This window comes from Crinia signifera, chromosome 7 (assembly GCF_055691185.1).
Source record: "Crinia signifera chromosome 7, ASM5569118v1, whole genome shotgun sequence".
In the NCBI taxonomy this organism is placed as follows: Eukaryota; Metazoa; Chordata; class Amphibia; order Anura; family Myobatrachidae; genus Crinia; species Crinia signifera.
This window is the reverse complement of record NC_139223.1, coordinates 193052361-193070364: the sequence shown is the minus strand read 5'-3', so window position 1 is coordinate 193070364 and position 18004 is coordinate 193052361. Positions and strand designations below refer to the sequence as shown.

Here is an 18004-nt window from a genome sequence, read left to right as displayed (position 1 = left end):
CCCCTTGCACGATTGGCGGCACCCCCCCCTGCGACCCCCCTCCTGCGATTCGCGGCACCCCCCCCCCCGCAATTCGCAGCAGCCCCAGGATTAAATGGCACATGCAAAACACTGACATGGCTATGGTCGACAATGAAAAAGGTTGACATGAGTTTTTGAAGATTTATTTTTAATTTTTTAAATTTTTTCATATTCATTGTCATGTGTCGACATGGACACCAATGAAGTGGCACACTTATGTCAACATTTACATGTGTTGACCTTTCTGTGTTGATTTTTTCTTGTGGCGATTCGCGTCACACCCCCCCGCAACCCCCCCTCCCGCGATTCGCGGCACCCCCCACCGGAACCCCTGTGAACCCCGCCCTCCCGCGATTCGCGGCACCCACCCCCGCGACCCACCTTCCCGCAATTCGCGGCACCCCCCGTGATTTGCGGCAGCTCCAGAATTAAATTGCACATGGAAAACACTGACATGGCTATGGTCGACAATGAAAAAGGTTGACATGAGTTTTTGAAGTTTTTTTTGTCATTTTTTGAATATTTTCATATTCATTCTCATGTGTCGACATAGACACCAATGAAGTGCCACACTTATGTCAACATTTACATGTGTTGACCTTTCTGTGTTGATTTTTTTCTTGTGGCGATTCGCGTCACACCCCCCGCACCCCCCCCCCACAACCCCCACTCCCGCGATTCACGGCACACACACACCTCCCCCGCGATTCTCGGCACCCCACCCCGTGACCCCCCCCTCCCGTGATTCACGGCACACCCCCGCGACCCCCCCTCCCATGATTCGCCGCAACCCCCGCCCCGTAACCCCCCCTCCCGCGATTCGCGGCACCCACCCCCGCGACCCCCCCTCCCGCAATTCGCGGCACCCCCCAGCGATTCGCGGCAGCTCCAGAATTAAATTGCACATGGAAAACACTGACATGGCTATGGTCGACAATGAAAAAGGTTGACATGAGTTTTTGAAGGTTTTTTTTCATTTTTTGAATGTTTTCATATTCATTCTCATGTGTCGACATGGACACCAATGAAGTGCCACACTTATGTCAACATTTACATGTGTTGACCTTTCTGTGTTGATTTTTTCTTGTGGCGATTCGCGTCACACCCCCCCCCGCAACCCCCACTCCCGCGATTCACGGCACACACACACCCCCCCGCGATTCTCGGCACCCCACCCCGTGACCCCCCCTCCCGTGATTCACGGCACACCCCCCGCGACCCCCCCTACCATGATTCGCCGCAACCCCCGCCCCCGTAACCCCCCTCCCGCGATTTGCGGCAACCCACCCCGCGACCCCCCTCCCGCGATTCTCTGCAATCCCTCCCCTCCCGCGATTCGCAGCATCCAACCCCCCACAACCCCACCTCCTGCAATTCGCGGCACCCCCCGCGACCCCCCCTCCTGCAATTCGCGGCACCCTCCGCGACCCCCCCTCCCACGATTCGCGGACACCTAAGTTGCAATACAGGGCATCTTTCATACAATTCTAACCATATTTCTCATATACAAACGTTCACAAATTAAGGGGGCGCAGCCCCTTACGACGGTGTGAAGAGCGCCCGTAGGGCGCGATGAATCACCTAGTATATATATATATATATATACAGGGCTATTTTTGTGTAGGCTCCAGCAGGAACTGTGGCCCTTATTCTAGCTCACTCTTTCTGACAAAATATTTCTTAGATGGACAAAACCATGAGCACTGCAGGTGAGGCAGGTGTTACTTGTGCAGAGATAATTAGGGTACTTATGTAATATCTGGACTCCCATTTTTCTTATGAGACCACGTCCCCTCACGGGGTTCGCTGCGCTCACCACGCTTCGGGCATGGTGGCTCGCTGCGCTCGCCACACTATATAAAATCAACTCCATGCGTAGTTGGATAGTAGGGGTATGAAAAAATGGGGTGCATTTAACATGGGAGTCCAGATAATACATAAGTACCATAATTAGATTTGGGTGGGGTTTTACATCTGCCTCACCTGCAGTGCACATGGTTTTGTCCATCTAAGAAATATTTTGTCAGAAAGAGTGAGCTAGAATAAGGTGCCACAGTTCCTGCTAGAGCCTGCACAAAAATAGCCCTGTGTATATATATATATATATATATATACACATATATATATATATACACACACACACACACACACATATATGCATACATATATATACATACAGGGGCGTCAACAGCAGTGTAGATCCTGGGCATAGCAATGTATTCGGGCCCCTACCGATCCTCCAGCGGTAGAGGTAGGGGAAGCTTTGATGTCCCGCGGGTGATAGGGGGTATTATATCAACCGCTCAACATGTAGGGCCTGGATCAGTAATTTCCACTAATTACCCCTTTACTGCACAGATGGTGGGAGATGGGGTGGGAGAAGAGGCATTGGGCTGAATGAAGGGGCCCTGATACATAACTTCCAAGGTGGAAGGGTGCAGAGGAGGGGTGTATAGTGGAGTGGGCTTATTATTCATAATTTTCTGGTGGGAAGACAGCTTGCTTGACTGCAGATATCTCCAGTTCCTGGAAATAGATTTCTTAGTTTTTAATGGAATTAAAAACTAGATAAACTCACCTACCAAATGGTATTGGGGACTAGGGGATCAGAGTTCAGAAGGCAGAGCAATCTACCAACAAGAATATAAAACTACATACCAGGTGTGTGGAGCTGGAGCAGTAACCAGCTGCTGGAAGGCTGATATCTCTGGTTCTGGGAAGAGTGGAGACATGCTACTACTGTCCTTTAAAGCTTTTGGAATATATCCTCAGAAAAACTCTAAGTCAGACAGAACCTGAAATATGTGACTGGGAAGAGCAATTAACAGGCTTGGATGGGGACCACTGCTTTAAAGTCAGATATCTCCGGTTCCCAAGGGCTGATTTTTTAAATTCTTATACTCTTGGAAAGAGGGGACCCTCAGCTTTCAGGCTAGGGCCCTTAGACTTCTAGGGGGGTTTCTGGGTACTCAGAAACCCCCCCTGCGTGCGCTACTGGAGGGGGAGAGAAAACCACCACCGCCCCCCTTTAAACAACCAGCTATATCTTCAGAACCAACTGACCCATTTACATGTAGCCTTCAAATGATTTTGGTCCCGTGAAACTGGGCCGTTTGGTTCAAGAGAAATCTGTCCTCAAACAACATGAACAGCCATGAAATTAAATTTCAGAAATGAAAAAAAAAAAAAGTTTTCCCTGCAATATCTCTAGAAGCAATTAACCCATATGGACCAGGTATCAGATTGAAGGCCCAGCGATTTGGGTTCGACTGAGATCAACCTCGAGTTCCTGTGATGCTGTAGGGGGAACTGGCAGCCGTTGGAACCGGGTGGAGGTCGGAATTAGCGGGTCCCATGTTATCCTATGGGGAAAACATTCCAGGTTTGCCTGGCGGTGTCTCCGGTTCCCGGGGGGCTAGCAACGCGGGGCTGGTCTCGTTAAAAAGCCCTGACCCTCAGCTACAAAATTGGCCTATTTGGAGAGTGGGCCTGGAGCTATAGCTCCATCAGGCCCATTATTAATCCGGCTCTGCTTCTACCCAGGGCCGACCCAAGCCTTATTTGTTTGGTAAGCGAATAAATATTTTGGCGCCCCTCACTGTTTATATTGTGGGTGGAGCTACAATGTGGGCCAGGCAACAATTGGTGTATAAACCTAACACACAGGATGAGCCAAAACACACTTTGCCACATGGAATGAGCCAAAATTCAGGGACAGTGCTGGCGGAGACCTGGGGGTACAGTGACAGCTGGGGCACAGGGACAGGATTCGATTCTATTCTAGATCATAGTGTAGCCGAATCCGTGATCAGATTGGATTATTAAAATCTACACGTTATTTGATTTGAGCATATAGGGCCTGATTCATATTTGTACATAAACCCGATGGCGTATCTACAAATCAGATGTTTGGAGATCTGCACAGATGCAAGAACTGTTCTTCACATTTGCATAACAGGTCTTGCAATTTTGCCTCTGTCAGCTGCAGCATGAATAACATTCTGCAGTGTTTGGGGGTAGGGCAACCAAATTCATTCTTTAAAATGGTGGAGCCTCGCCCTGTTTTGTTAACAGCAGTGTTGCAAGTAAGGGGGTACGGCGTGGTACGGAGTACCTGTAAGAAATGTGTTGCAGGTACGCAGTACCACTTACCCCCTGTCAATTCTATTTTTATTTTAAGTATAAATATAATGCATCCGCAGCCCGCCCACCCAGCGTTATGATTGGTGCTGTATGCAGCTACCGGCTACTGCTGATTGAGCTTGTCACACTGACAGGCATCAGCAGCGCCGACAGCATGAAGAGCAGGCTCCACAATTGTAAGCACAAGCTGCCCGGCTCTCCCCCAAGCAAGAGCCAACCCACCCCCAGTCATTCCCTGTTTCTCATTCCCTGTCTCCTGTGTCCACGCCTCTATTGTCATTTAGTCACTCCTCTAGCTTTGTGTAACCACGTCCCCTCATGACACATGAACATGCCCATTTTTGGTGGAGGCTATCAATACCACCAAGAAAAAAATTCTACTTGCACCACTGGTTAACAGGCCAGGCCCAGCTTACACTATGTAGTCATTCATACCAGTGGCGTAACAATTAGGCCGCAGCCCCCGCGGTGGCGGGGAGGCGCCGGGGGGCTGCGGGCGCTGGTGGATCTCCGCCAGCTCCCCACTGCATGTGGGTGCAGCGGGAGCTGGCAGGGGGGTCTGTGCGGCGCGGAGGTACCTGTTTAAGGGAGAGCCTGGAGGTCCCTGCGCCTGCGGCGCTGAGTATGATGCTGCCGGAGTCATACTCAGCGCCGTAGGCGCAGGGACCCCGGCAGCATCATACTAGGCGGCGCAGGGACCTCCAGGCTCTCCTTTAATACAGGTACCTCCGCGCCGCACGGACCCCCCTGCCAGCTCCCGGGGGGGTCCTTTAACGGGGGGGGGGGGGGGGCAGCTGCAAAATTGTCCGGGGGGGGGGGGGGGGGGGGGGCGGTGAAATTGTCCCGGCGGGGGGGGCGCAAAAGTTTTAGTTACGCCACTGATTCATACCAATTAGTGTATATATTACGACTCACAGGTAACCACCACATTCTGGGTGAGGCAATTCATCAATGTCTGCATTCATCCTGCATATAGATAAAGAGACCACAAATGGCTCCATTATGTTGGTGATTCTTTTCAAGGCAAACATTATTGCATTGCAGGACTTTTACCTTGATATCCAGTGTATTGTCATCTTGGCATTCTTGAGGCCCATACACACTGGGGGACTTTGAGTTGAAAGCAGCTTAGTTTGTCGCATATGCAGTGCGAAGGCGGGAGCCTTGCACCAAAAGGCACTAGCCTTTGCTTACTACTCACAGGGAGATTGACACTTCGGGGGAGTGCCCTGGCAAACGTTAGTAGCGTCCTCCTTCGCAATGCCGAGTGAGGCAAGACCTTACTCAACACCGCCAGCAGGGGAAAATCATTACATCAGGGTTGCCGACTTTTAAATGCTCCTCTCCGGGAGAAGCCTGGAGAGGAGACTTTCCTTACCCGATTGGGGGCGGGGCTTGACTGTGACGTCATTAATCGTGTCATTTTAGCTCCGCCCCCTCCTCTGAGACCCGCGGATTGCGGCATTTACATGCCGCGATTCGGGGGGCTCAGGTGGGTCCCCCAGATTCCGGGAGGGTTGCTCACCCTTCTGGGGGGCCGGGAGGGGGACCCGATTTTCGGGAGACTCCCGGGAATTCTGGGAGGGTCGGCAACCCTGCATTACATGGTGAATTATTTACCCCCTGTGTGTTAATGGCTGTGAACGTATTTGCACCCGTGCACGGGGGGGGATATACTGTAGATTGTAAGCTCCACAGGGCAGGGACTGATGATGTATGACAAAATATTATCTGTACAGTGCTGTGTACTATAAATATGCACTATAAATAATAATAGACAATAATGCTTCCATGGGAACTGAATGTATTATTATTATATCACAAATGGTATCATTCTGATAAGGATGGTAATTATACTTTGTCATCTAGGTGGAAGATGAAGGAAGTACACAGGCTAGGTACACTCCTGGGTGACTGGCTGTTGTGCTGACTGAACGACCAATTCAAGTAAGCATATACACTTAGTGATCAGTCTGCTTGATGTGTTATCTTCAGGAAAAGGCTCAGGGGCTGCAGCACAGTTCATAATTCAAATAGGGAAGCCAGACCCACTGCCACAACTGCCATTCCAAATTGGCTCACTTGCAGTGGGGGGTGGCTCCCCTATTTGAATTTTGGACTGTACTGCCGCCCCACCCCTGGATCCACCACTGCTTATCTTGTGTGTGCATTTTAATTTTCCTGGCAAAGTTGTGATGTCAGTCTCAAGTGTACGAGGGACCAGCGGCCTGCCCGCTCAAAGTGTATGGGCAATGGCTGTGCTGTACAACCGATACAATATATCTGTCTGACGTTCACTCACATATCAGGTGTACAAGCCCACTGACCAGTTGCAATATATAACCCAGAATCTATCCAGCGTAGAAAGATTTGTAAGAAGTCATTCATTGGTCGATGTTTCTCTTTGAGGAATCTTCTACCATTTTCCTAAATATCATTAAGAAGACTTTGGCGTTTTCTCCAATCCTGACAACTAATTCTGTAACTGACCAGATATGTTCTGTCATAATTTACGAAAGAACAATTTAACCATTTAAATTAAGGAAACATGGCACACTGCTTTGGATGGATTAAGGTTTCATGGGCTTGTGGCTGAAAATGTTTAAGGACCTATACTGTGAAGGGGAGGAGCTATGAGACCAGTGTTGTGTGGGTGTGGCCAGTGCTTTGTGGGATTGTACACATCCTACACTATCAGCCCCACTGTCTCCCTAAATACATAAAGATAGAAAAAAATGCATCATTATTTTGAGAGAGAACAAGCATAACCATTTTAATAGGAAGATTTGTGGCTGAGGGGTAGATTTATTACGCTCGGTGAAGTGATTAACTGTCTGATTTTTATCGCCGGCCAATCAGCTCCTACCTGTGATTTTTTAAACCAAGCCTGTACCTTCACAAGTAGGAGCTGATTGGTCGGTGATAAAAACCAGACACTTTGGGTGAGATTTAATGGGATGAGAGATTCAGAAAGTGAGAGATTTGGTGAGAAATCTCCAGTTTTTTTAAAGTGGCAATCATTTACACTTCAAAATCAAACTGGTTTTGCAGTGTAAATGATTGCCGCTTTAAAAAAACAGGAGATTTCTCACCAAATCTCTCACTTTCTGAATCTCTCATCCTATTAAATCTCACCCTATATCACTTCACCGAGCTTAATAAATCTGCCCCTGAGTCTGTTGCCGGCTGGGCAGCCAGTTTTCACCATGTTGTATGATGGTGGCCCAATTGGAAGCCTTGAGCTGTAGTTCCATCTGCCCCATTTTTAATCTGCCCCCCAAACAGTGGTCTGCGCAGCTTCATCAATGCTGGGGCAATGGGCACTATCTACATACAGTAGGTTTTCTGTATTTCAGCATGATTACTTCAGTGTTCCCTGGAAAGTGCTGCATTATATGAAGACGCAAACTGTATTAAACAAATCAAAAACGTGTTATACATTATATGTACAGTAATATAACAATATAATTGTCTATTCCATTATCACAAGGGAGAGGTACGGTTAGAGCACAGTATTCCATGATTTCCATCGCCACTGACTGGTACAGCTATTCCATCCTCTGCGTCATCATTAAATGGCCCTGTAATCCGTTATCGATGAGTAGAACCGGCATGGTACATTATTACATCATCAATGAATGACATTTGTGATGTTCTTCAGTCTTTTTTGTCCTGTCAGTAATGGAGTAAAATCCCAATTCAATTCATTCCTGGGAGTTAAGCTCAATAAGACGACCAGCAAACACAGCTGATGTCCCAATGACACAAACGATCATGAAGCCCCCGAGGAGGACGTGGTCCAGGACCATTGCTACAAATTTCCATTCTTCTGAAGCCTGCAGAAATGAAATGATGAACTGTACATTAGATCAGCAATATCTATCCAGGATGATTAGAAATAATACTGTATACTGCTACCGTGTTTCCCCGATAATAAGACATTGTCTTATTTTTTTTTCTTGAACAAAAAACACCATATGGCTTATTTTAGGGTAGGGCTTATTTTAATGAACATTGACAGCAAATGTCAAGAAACATGCCCCCAGTCCTCCTTAATAAACATGCCCCCAGTCCTTCTTGATACAGGTAAACACACCCCAGTACTCCTTAACCCCTTCCTGCCGCAGCCTGTTTTTGCCTTCCTGACAGAGCCCTTTTTTTCAAATCTGACATGTATCACTTAAGTGGGGATAACTTTTTTTTGCTTTTACTTATCCCAGTGATTTTGAGATTGTTTTCTCGTGACACATTGTACTTCAAGTTAGTGGTAAATTTGGGTCGATACAGTCTGTGTTTTTTTGTGAAAAATACCAAAATGTCGTAAAAAAATTGAAAATTTAGCAATTTTAAAAATGTTAAATTTTCTGCTTGTGAGACAAATAATCATACCACTCAAAATAGTTAATAACTAACATAGACCATATGTATACTTTATGTTTCCATCATTATTTCAACCTCCTTTTAATTTTTTTGGACACTAGGAGGCTTAAAATATGAATAGCAAATTCTCAAATTTTCAAGAAAATTTCAAACACTGATTTTTTTAGGGACCAGTTCAGTTCTGATGTGACTTTGAGGGACTTGTATGTGAGACACCCCCATAAATGATGCCATTTCAAAAACTGCACCCCTCACAGTATTCAAAACAGCATTTTGGAAGTTTGTTAACCCTTTAGGTGTTTCACAGGAATTAAAACAAAGTGTAGGTGAAATTTCAAAATTTCATTTTTTTTGCAGATTTTCAATTTTAATACATTTTTCTAAGGAACACAGTAGATTTTACTAGAGAAATGTGACTAAAAATTGATTCCCCCAATTCTTTTGTTTTCATAAATATCCTATATGTGGCCCTAGTGTGACCAAACCACAGGCTTCATAATAGAAGGAGCACCTACTTGATTTTGGAGCCTCCTTTTTATGAGATTATTTTTTAGGCACCATGTAGGTTTCTAGGCACCATAAGATGCTAAAAGTTAGGAACCCCCCCACAAGTGACCCCATTTTGCAAACTACACCCCTCAGGGAATTCATCTAGGGGTATAGTGTACATTTCAAACCCCCAGGGGTTTCACCAATTGTGGTACAACTGGGCTGTGAAAATGAAAAATTACATTTTCTACACAAAAATGCAGTTCTGGCTCAAAATTTTTCATTTTCACAAGGAATGAAGGAGGCAAAGCACCCCAAAATCTGTGCCCCAATTTCTCCCGAGTACGGCAATGCCTCACATGTGACCAAAAAATACCATTTGGGTGCATGGCAGGACTCAGAAGGGAAGAAGTGATATTTGTATTTTGCAGCACAGATTCTGGTGGAATGTTGGTGGGTGCTATGTCGCATTAGCAAGACCCCCGAAGCACCAATACAGTGGAACCCCCCCACAAGTGACCCCATTTTGCAAACTACACCCCTCAGGGAATTCAACTAGGGGTATAGTGTACACTTCAAACCCCCAGGGGTTTCACCAATTGTGGTACAACTGGGCAGTGAAAATGAAAAATTAAATTTTTTACACAAAAATGCAGTTCTGGCTCAAAATTTTTCATTTTCACAAGGAATGAAGGAGACAAAGCACCCCAAAATCTGTGCTCCAATTTCTCCCGAGTACGGCAATGCCTCACATGTGACCAAAAAATACCATTTGGGTGCATGGCAGGACTCAGAAGGGAATGAGTGATATTTGGATTTTGCAGCACAGATTCTGGTGGAATGTTGGTGGGTGCTATGTCGCATTAGCAAGACCCCCGAAGCACCAATACAGTGGAACCCCCCCACAAGTGACCCCATTTTGCAAACTACACCCCTCAGGGAATTCAACTAGGGGTATAGTGTACATTTCAAACCCCCAAGGGTTTCACCAATTGTGGTACAACTGGGCAGTGAAAATGAAAAATTAAATTTTTTACACAAAAATGCAGTTCTGGCTCAAAATTTTTCATTTTCACAAGGAATGAAGGAGACAAAGCACCCCAAAATCTGTGCCCCAATTTCTCCCGAGTACGGCAATGCCTCACATGTGACCAAAAAATACCATTTGGGTGCATGGCAGGACTCAGAAGGGAAGGAGTGATATTTGGATTTTGCAGCACAGATTCTGGTGGAATGTTGGTGGGTGCTATGTCGCATTAGCAAGACCCCCGAAGCACCAATACAGTGGAACCCCCCACAAGTGACCCCATTTTGCAAACTACACCCCTCAGGGAATTCAACTAGGGGTATAGTGTACATTTCAAACCCCCAGGGGTTTCACCAATTGTGGTACAACTGGGCAGTGAAAATGAAAAATTAAATTTTTTACACAAAAATGCAGTTCTGGCTCAAAATTTTTCATTTTCACAAGGAATGAAGGAGACAAAGCACCCCAAAATCTGTGCCCCAATTTCTCCCGAGTACGGCAATGCCTCACATGTGACCAAAAAATACCATTTGGGTGCATGGCAGGACTCAGAAGGGAAGGAGTGATATTTGGATTTTGCAGCACAGATTCTGGTGGAATGTTGGTGGGTGCTATGTCGCATTAGCAAGACCCCCAAAGCACCAATACAGTGGAACCCCCCCACAAGTGACCCCATTTTGCAAACTACACCCCTCAGGGAATTCATCTAGGGGTATAGTGTACATTTCAAACCCCCAGGGGTTTCACCAATTTTGATACAACTGGGCTGTGCAAATGAAAAATTACATTTTTTTACACAAAAATGCAGTTCTGGCTCAAAATTTTTCATTTTCATAAGGTATGAAAGAGAAAAAGCACCCCAAAATCTGTGCCCCAATTTCTCCCGAGTATGGCAATGCCTCATATGTGACCAAAAAATACCAGTTGGGTGCATGGCAGGACTCAGAAGGGAAGGAGTGATTTTTGGATTTTGCAGCTCAGATTCTGGTGGAATGAATGGTGGGTGCTATGTGGCATTAGCAAGACCCCCGAAGCACGGTGAAATGATGAACCTAATAATCCATAGATGTGTGGTATATTTTAAAACACTCCTTTATACATAGGCCGCGTTTGTCGGGGCAAGTTTCACAGTGGAAAATAGTATCCTTTCTTATTCCCTTTTTATAGCAAACTTTGCACCTTTTTTGTGTCCTGCCCTTTTTTGCAGTGGAGGGGATTTCGTTAGGAAAATGCTGCCCTGGTACAATACGGGGGCCAGTACTAGAAGTACTGGGGCCCTCTGCCTGCTGGTTCCCAAATATTAGGCCCTTTATGACTTCCTCTTGAAAGTGCATAAATGTCCCCCTCTGGCTGGTAGAACGGAATAGCACGTAAGCGTTATACAGTGCCATCTGGATGATATACACGGCCAGCTTCTTGTACCAGATTTTTGTTTTCCGCAGGGCACTGTACGGCTTCAGTACCTGATCTGAAAGATCCACTCCGCCCATGTACTTATTGTAATCTAGGATACAATTAGGTTTTGAGGTGTGGGTACTGGTACCTCGTACAGGGACGGAGGTGGTACTGTCTCCATGAATTGTTGTCAGTATCAGGACATCCCTCTTGTCCTTATATTTGACCAACAACATATTTTCGGTGGATTGTGCCCTGCTTTCACCCCTTCTCAGTACTTGGGCAATGTGCGTTTTTGGGAGGCCTCTTTGGTTCTTGCGCACAGTACCGCAAGCTGCTGTACCTCTTGAACCAAGGGCCTTAAACAGGGGGATGCTAGTGTAAAAGTTATCCACATAGAGGTGATAACCTTTATCCAGGAAGGGGTGCACTAAATCCCAGACAATTTTTCCACTAACACCTACGAGGGAGGGGGGGCATTCTGGCGGTTCAATTCTTGAATCCTTCCCTTCATATACCCTAAACCTGTGGGTGTACCCTGAGGTGCTTTCACACAGTTTATACATTTTTATGCCATACCTTGCCCTCTTACTGGGAAGGTACTGGTGGAATTTAACCCTTCCTTTAAAATGTATAAGGGACTCGTCGATACAAATAAATTTTTCAGGGATGTACATCTCTGCAAATTTGGCACTGAAATGATCAATGACCGGCCTGACTTTGAATAGCCGGTCAAAGGTGGGATCATCTCTGGGTGGGCACTGTGCATTATCGGTGTAATGTAAAAATTTAAGGATTGTCTCAAAACGAGTCCAAATCATGGCCATACGGTAAAGTGGGGTGCTGTACAGAACATCTGTACTCCAATATTGCCTAATTTCTGGCTTTTTTACTATGCCCATATGTAACACCAGACCCCAAAACGTCATCATCTCTACTGCATCTACAGGGGTCCACCTAGCAAATGATGACGTGGGGTTTTGAGCAATAAACTGCTGGGCATATAAATTACTTTGGTCCACCATTAAATTTATAAAATCATCAGAGAAAAATAATTTGAAAAAGTCAATTTCTCTGAGACCTATTGAATCAAATTGGATTCTTGGGATGGCCAAAAACTCAGGAACCTGGGGCTCAAAATTGTCTGGTGGTGGGGTCCATACGGGATCAATCATTTGGGGGGGGGTCTCAGCTGCTCTACGGGAGCATCTTTGAGGGGGTCCCTCATCACTAGAGGAGGAAGATGAGGTTAAGACGAATCCTTCAAATTCCCCGCTTGCATCACTGGCTGTGTCAGAGTCAGAGGCAAGCATGGCATATGCCTCCTCCGCTGAATACATTCTTCTGGATGACTGGGATGACATTTGGGATGACATTTGGGATGCCATTTTTATTTTTGTGTTTCTGTAAGTGTAATGTTTCAACACGTGTATAGTGTAGGGGGGGTACAAACTTTATTTCAACATGGGGGGTATGTAGTGTGTAGTGTGTATGTAGTGCAGAAAAAAAAATACTTTATACAGGAATTTGATCCCAATAAAAAAAAAAAATCAAGATCAACCCTGTGGCAAAAATGCTGATCTGTGATGTACGTCACTCAGCAACTTCAAGGCAGCTTTGGTACAACCTTGAAGGGGTTAAACAAAAAAAAAAAAAAAAGGTCCTGCGCCAAAAATTGAGCACAGATGTTGGTCAGTAACGTCCGTCACTGAACAGCGCTCAAAGGCAACAGGAATTTGATCCAAAAAAAAAAAAAATAGATCAACCCTGTGCCGAAAATGCTGATCAGTGATGTACGTCACTGATCAGCGCTCAGCGGCCACAGGACACCCACAAAAGCAACGTGGGTGTAAAAACAATTTAAAAAAAATAAACCACAGCACTCTCCAAAAAAAAACAATTTAAAAAAACTGCAGAAAAAAAATTATATCAACCCTGTGCCAAAAATGCTGTTCAGTGATGTACGTCACTGATCAGCGCTCAGCGGCCACAGGACACCCACAAAAGCAACGTGGGTGTAAAAACAAAACCCCACTGCACTCTCCAAAAAAAAAAACCTGCAGATCAGTGATGCAGTGATGCAACACTGATTAGCAGTGAGGGGCAGCAGGCACACAACTGTGGGTGCAACCTGACAGGGTATATATAAAAAAAAAACCCTGCACCCCCAAAAAGTTGCTGATCAGTTAATTTATACTGATCAGCACAAAAGGGGGGGCAGCAGTCAGTTGCACAGGCAGCACAACCTTTGGTGCAACTGACAGGTATATATATATAAAAAAAAAAACCTGCACCCCCAAAAAGTTGCTGATCAGCACAGATATACTGATCAGCACAAAAGGGGGGGCAGCAGACACAAAATATAGCACTCTCTATCACTCTCTGTCACTATCTCTCACTATCTGTCACTCTATGACACTGCAGCAGCAGCACACAGGAAGTCACAAGATCCAGGAAGCATCCAGCTGCTGGCAGCACGCTACCAGCGGTGATCAGGTAAGTATCAGGCAAGGATCAGGTCAGTATATCACGACAGATTGACACGGTGACCGCTCTGCACGCAATTCCAGACCGGAATGGCGTCTGCAGCGCAGTCACCGTTAGTTTAAATCACGCGCCATGGCTGTGATTGGTCCGTCGGTCCGACGGACCAATCACAGCCTTGGGGGCAGGTGGGGTGAGGTGTGGTCATCACCGGTGACCACCGGTGACCCCCTCACGCCCCCTCACACCCGGCGGTGATTGATCCCTGTGTTACCGAGCGTCTGATTCGCCGGTAACACAGGAAAACGATGCGATTGGCTGTTCACATTGAACAGCCAATCGCAGCGATCGCCGACGGGGGGGAGGCATCGCCGCCCCCCCTGGGCATGCTGGGACATGTCTGCTGTCAGGGACAGCAGACATGTTTAAACTTTCACCGCGTCTATAGACGCGGTGACAGTTTAAAGTCATGACGTATATATACGTCATGTGTCGGGAAGTACATCCCGGCCATGACGTATATATACGTCAAATGTCGGGAAGGGGTTAATAAACATGCCCCCAGTCCTCCATTATATCGGCAACCATGCCCCCAGTCCTCCATTATACCGGTAAACATGCCCCCAGTCCTCCTTACAGTAATAAACATGTCCCCAGTCCTCCGTGATAAAGGTAAACATACCCCAGTACTCCTTTAAGTCTCAATAATGTCCAGCTCTTCTTTGCTGTGACACAGCTCCGTTCTGCAACCGCGTTATGTGCGCGGTGACGTACCGCACCGCAATGCATCCATGGGAATAGAAGCGGCTTCAGAAGAAGCCTGTGCTTTTACCTACACAACAGAGGTGAGGGGGGTAAGGCAGAGCCGAATTTCCCATTAGGCACGTGAGGCACCGGCCTAGGGGCGGCACATGTTTGGGGGCGGCACTTGGATGCCTGTGATAGTAATATCAGCCCAAAATGTACCAATAACTGCAAAATATCCACTGTACTGTACTATATTCCATATTAAATAGAGTGTAAATGGATAGGACATGCAGATACTGCCCCTATAAACTGTCCTACTTAGTAAACATTATTGTTGTGCCTAGGGGCGCCCTCATCCCTAAATCCACCCCTGGGGTAAGGGGTGGTGAGTGGGGGATCAGGGGGGTTTAGCAGGTGTAGAATCTATTGTCTGAACGCCAGATAATGAAATTTTACTAGGGCTTATTTTCGGGGTAGGGCTTATTTAGGACCAGTGTCCAAAATCAAGGGTAGGGCTTATTTTCGGGGTAGGTCTTATTATCGGGGAACACGGTATCTAGCTGGGCAAATAACAGCGTTGTTTATAGAAAGTGCTATTTTATAGTCTGGTTTAAATGTTTAAATTAATTGTATTTTTTTAAATTCAAAAATGGTCTACATCGAATGTTGAACGCTGTCAATGTTCTTATTTTAAAGTGGCTCATCGTTGGAACTGCTACTAGCGCTAGGGCTATTGAGCAGTCCCCTGGTAGACTAGAATGATTTATAGTTTATTTCACCTGTGTAACAATTCCAGGTGGAGCTGGAAAAGATACCCCAGGTAATGTATTACTGTAGTTGTTACTGTGTAACATACAGCTCTTTTTGTTGAGTATAGATCTATATAACTCTAGTGCCTCTATTACATATTGGTACATACTAGTAGTGGCTGTAGTCTCCCGCCACCTTACAAATAAGTTGTTTTTCATATTTATCATACAATAATAATGTAGCTGTAAATCTGGGATATATGCTATTTTACCTTTTTGGATTCCTGGTCAGATTTCATGGTCTCTGCAATATACTTGACTCCTTCTATAGCACTCTTCACATCAGGATTCTTTAAGATCGGGGACTGGTAGGTTACGGCGGCAGGACCTAATTTCCCAGAAATCTCTGATATATCGATGTCTTCTGCAAAAATCTTCTGCCCTTGTTTCTCTTGCGAGGGGCGTTTCATTGTAGAGAAGAACATCAAGTTTGGGATGGTGTCAATAAATATCTATATAAATGAAATTCAAATATTATTTCGGCATCAGTATGTAAAAACCAACATGGCGTAATAGAGAAAGATATTTGGCCAGCGGGCACCTGCCCTTGTTTTCAGTAATTGATTTTTCAACCTACTAATTACAGAGACTTAGGGGTGTATTCAATCCCAGCCGCTATTTGCAATGGGGGAAATAGCAGGGACTGCCTATTCAATGCTGTCTTTCCCGACATCATTGAAGAGTCAGATCGGCATAACGGGCCTTATTTTAAAAGCAGTCGGCCCTGTTTTGTCAATTTCGCCTATGAATTGTTGCGATCGTGGGCGAATCTTGACAATTCACGGCCGTTTACGTGGACACACCCCCTTTTCATCCAGTTGGCAGACAGGACATTGAATCACACCTGGCTATCTTCGGTCGAACAAAATGAAAACGGGCCCGGGTCACGTCTGGCAGGCCGGATTGACAGTCGTGACCCGTAATTGAATACCCCCTTAGGGATAAATTTTCTAATATGAGAGTTCTATTAATGATGGGATGTTGCCCATAGCAACCAGTCAGATCCTACTTACTTAGCATCTTCTAGAAGATAATAGATAGAATCTGATAGGTTGGTATGGGCAACATCCCATCTTCAATAGAAATCCCATTTTAGTAACATTACACTTTAGAGCAAAACTGTGATGATTTGCCAAGGTATGCGGTCAGTGGCCTAACAATAGCCGCGCAGTAAAGTGTGGGTGCCGGGGGTCTGCGGGGCTATTGCTTCACCGCTGCCTGCCTTACCCCTGTTGCAGCTTGCCGCCGCCTCTGTAAATAAGACACGCAGATCTCTGCGGTCCCGGCGCTTCTCCTGGCTCGGCTCCTGTCCTGCTGCTATTAAAATCTCCCTCACAAAATGTCCGCCCCCTTACAGCAGACCGTTTTTTTTGGATGCTAGCGGATGCGGTCACAAGTCTACAAGCATTAGGTGGACAGTCACTGATCGATATGGCCATTATGTCGACATAAGCATTAAATCGGCATGGAAAGATCGACATGGCTTTTTCATGTTTTTTTTTTTTTTTTTAAATGTGTTTTTTCCTAATTTACTATCCAGCCTCAAAAGCTGCAAAGATTCGCCTATCTGTATTCAATCACAGACATTGTTTTCCCCCCATTTTTTAGTACATTTTCGCCCATGCCATTTAACTTTTTTTTTTTTGAGGGGGGAGGGGTGCATTGGCAAAAATGGCCGCACATTCGCCAAAATCATGTGGATTTGTGTCAAATTCGACAATCCATATTTTTTTCACCAATGCTGGATTTTTCGCCCAGGTGAAAAATTGGCATGAGGATTAAATTGGGTGAGTTAAATTCACCCTAAAACGATCAAAAAATTGCAGATTTTTCTCCGGGCCAAAATATTGAATTGAACAAGTGGGTTATGGAATTAATAAACATAACTTTACAAAATCTGCATATGAACACATGTAAATGATTTATTTAATGCATTCACTGTATGGAAATGTATACTGTATTGTAATAAATCAATACAATAATGGACAGGAAGGGTCGAGAGGTGGCTTATTTTGCCTAGTTGTTCTCACTGTGTGCCTGACAATAAAAGTCAGAAGGTACTGAAGTCGCATATTAAAGCTAAACATTGGTTGAAGAAGGTGACAGAAAAGTCTTAAGCAGCCCATACACGCTGCACCTCATCGCACAGTACAAAAAGTATGTGCTTGCACATACGTTTTGTACCTAGTTCTCATCAAATCGCATCGCATTGCATGCACAACGTGTGCACATGCAATGCAATGCGATTTGATCCGTGCTAGTACAGCACGGAAAGCACGCCCATAAAGCAGCGTGTATGGGCTGCTTAAGGGACAGATGTATCAAGCTTCAAAAAGTGATAAAGTGGAGAGTGATAAACAACCAGACAATCAGCTCCTACCTGTCATTTTTTTTAATCCAGCCTGTAACATGACAGATGGGAGCTGATTGGCTGGTTGCTTATCACTCTCCACTTTATCACTCTTTGAAGCTTAATACATCTGGTCCTTAATAGTGGGAAGAGAAGTGC

At 45.6% G+C, this 18004-nt stretch overlaps 1 protein-coding gene across 1 annotated transcript in view; it reads right to left on the bottom strand.

Moving 5' to 3' along the window:
• Positions 1 to 7868: 7868 nt before the first annotated feature.
• LOC146019691 (acetylcholine receptor subunit alpha-1-B-like) overlaps positions 7869 to 18004 on the bottom strand; it is a 34512-nt gene continuing 24376 nt past the window's right edge. The window contains exons 8-9 of the mRNA XM_083152170.1: positions 15708 to 15947; positions 7869 to 8000 (exon numbers count right to left, since the gene is read on the bottom strand). Coding sequence (XP_083008296.1) covers positions 7869 to 8000; positions 15708 to 15947 — 372 coding nt within the window. The remainder of the gene's footprint in view (positions 8001 to 15707; positions 15948 to 18004) is intronic.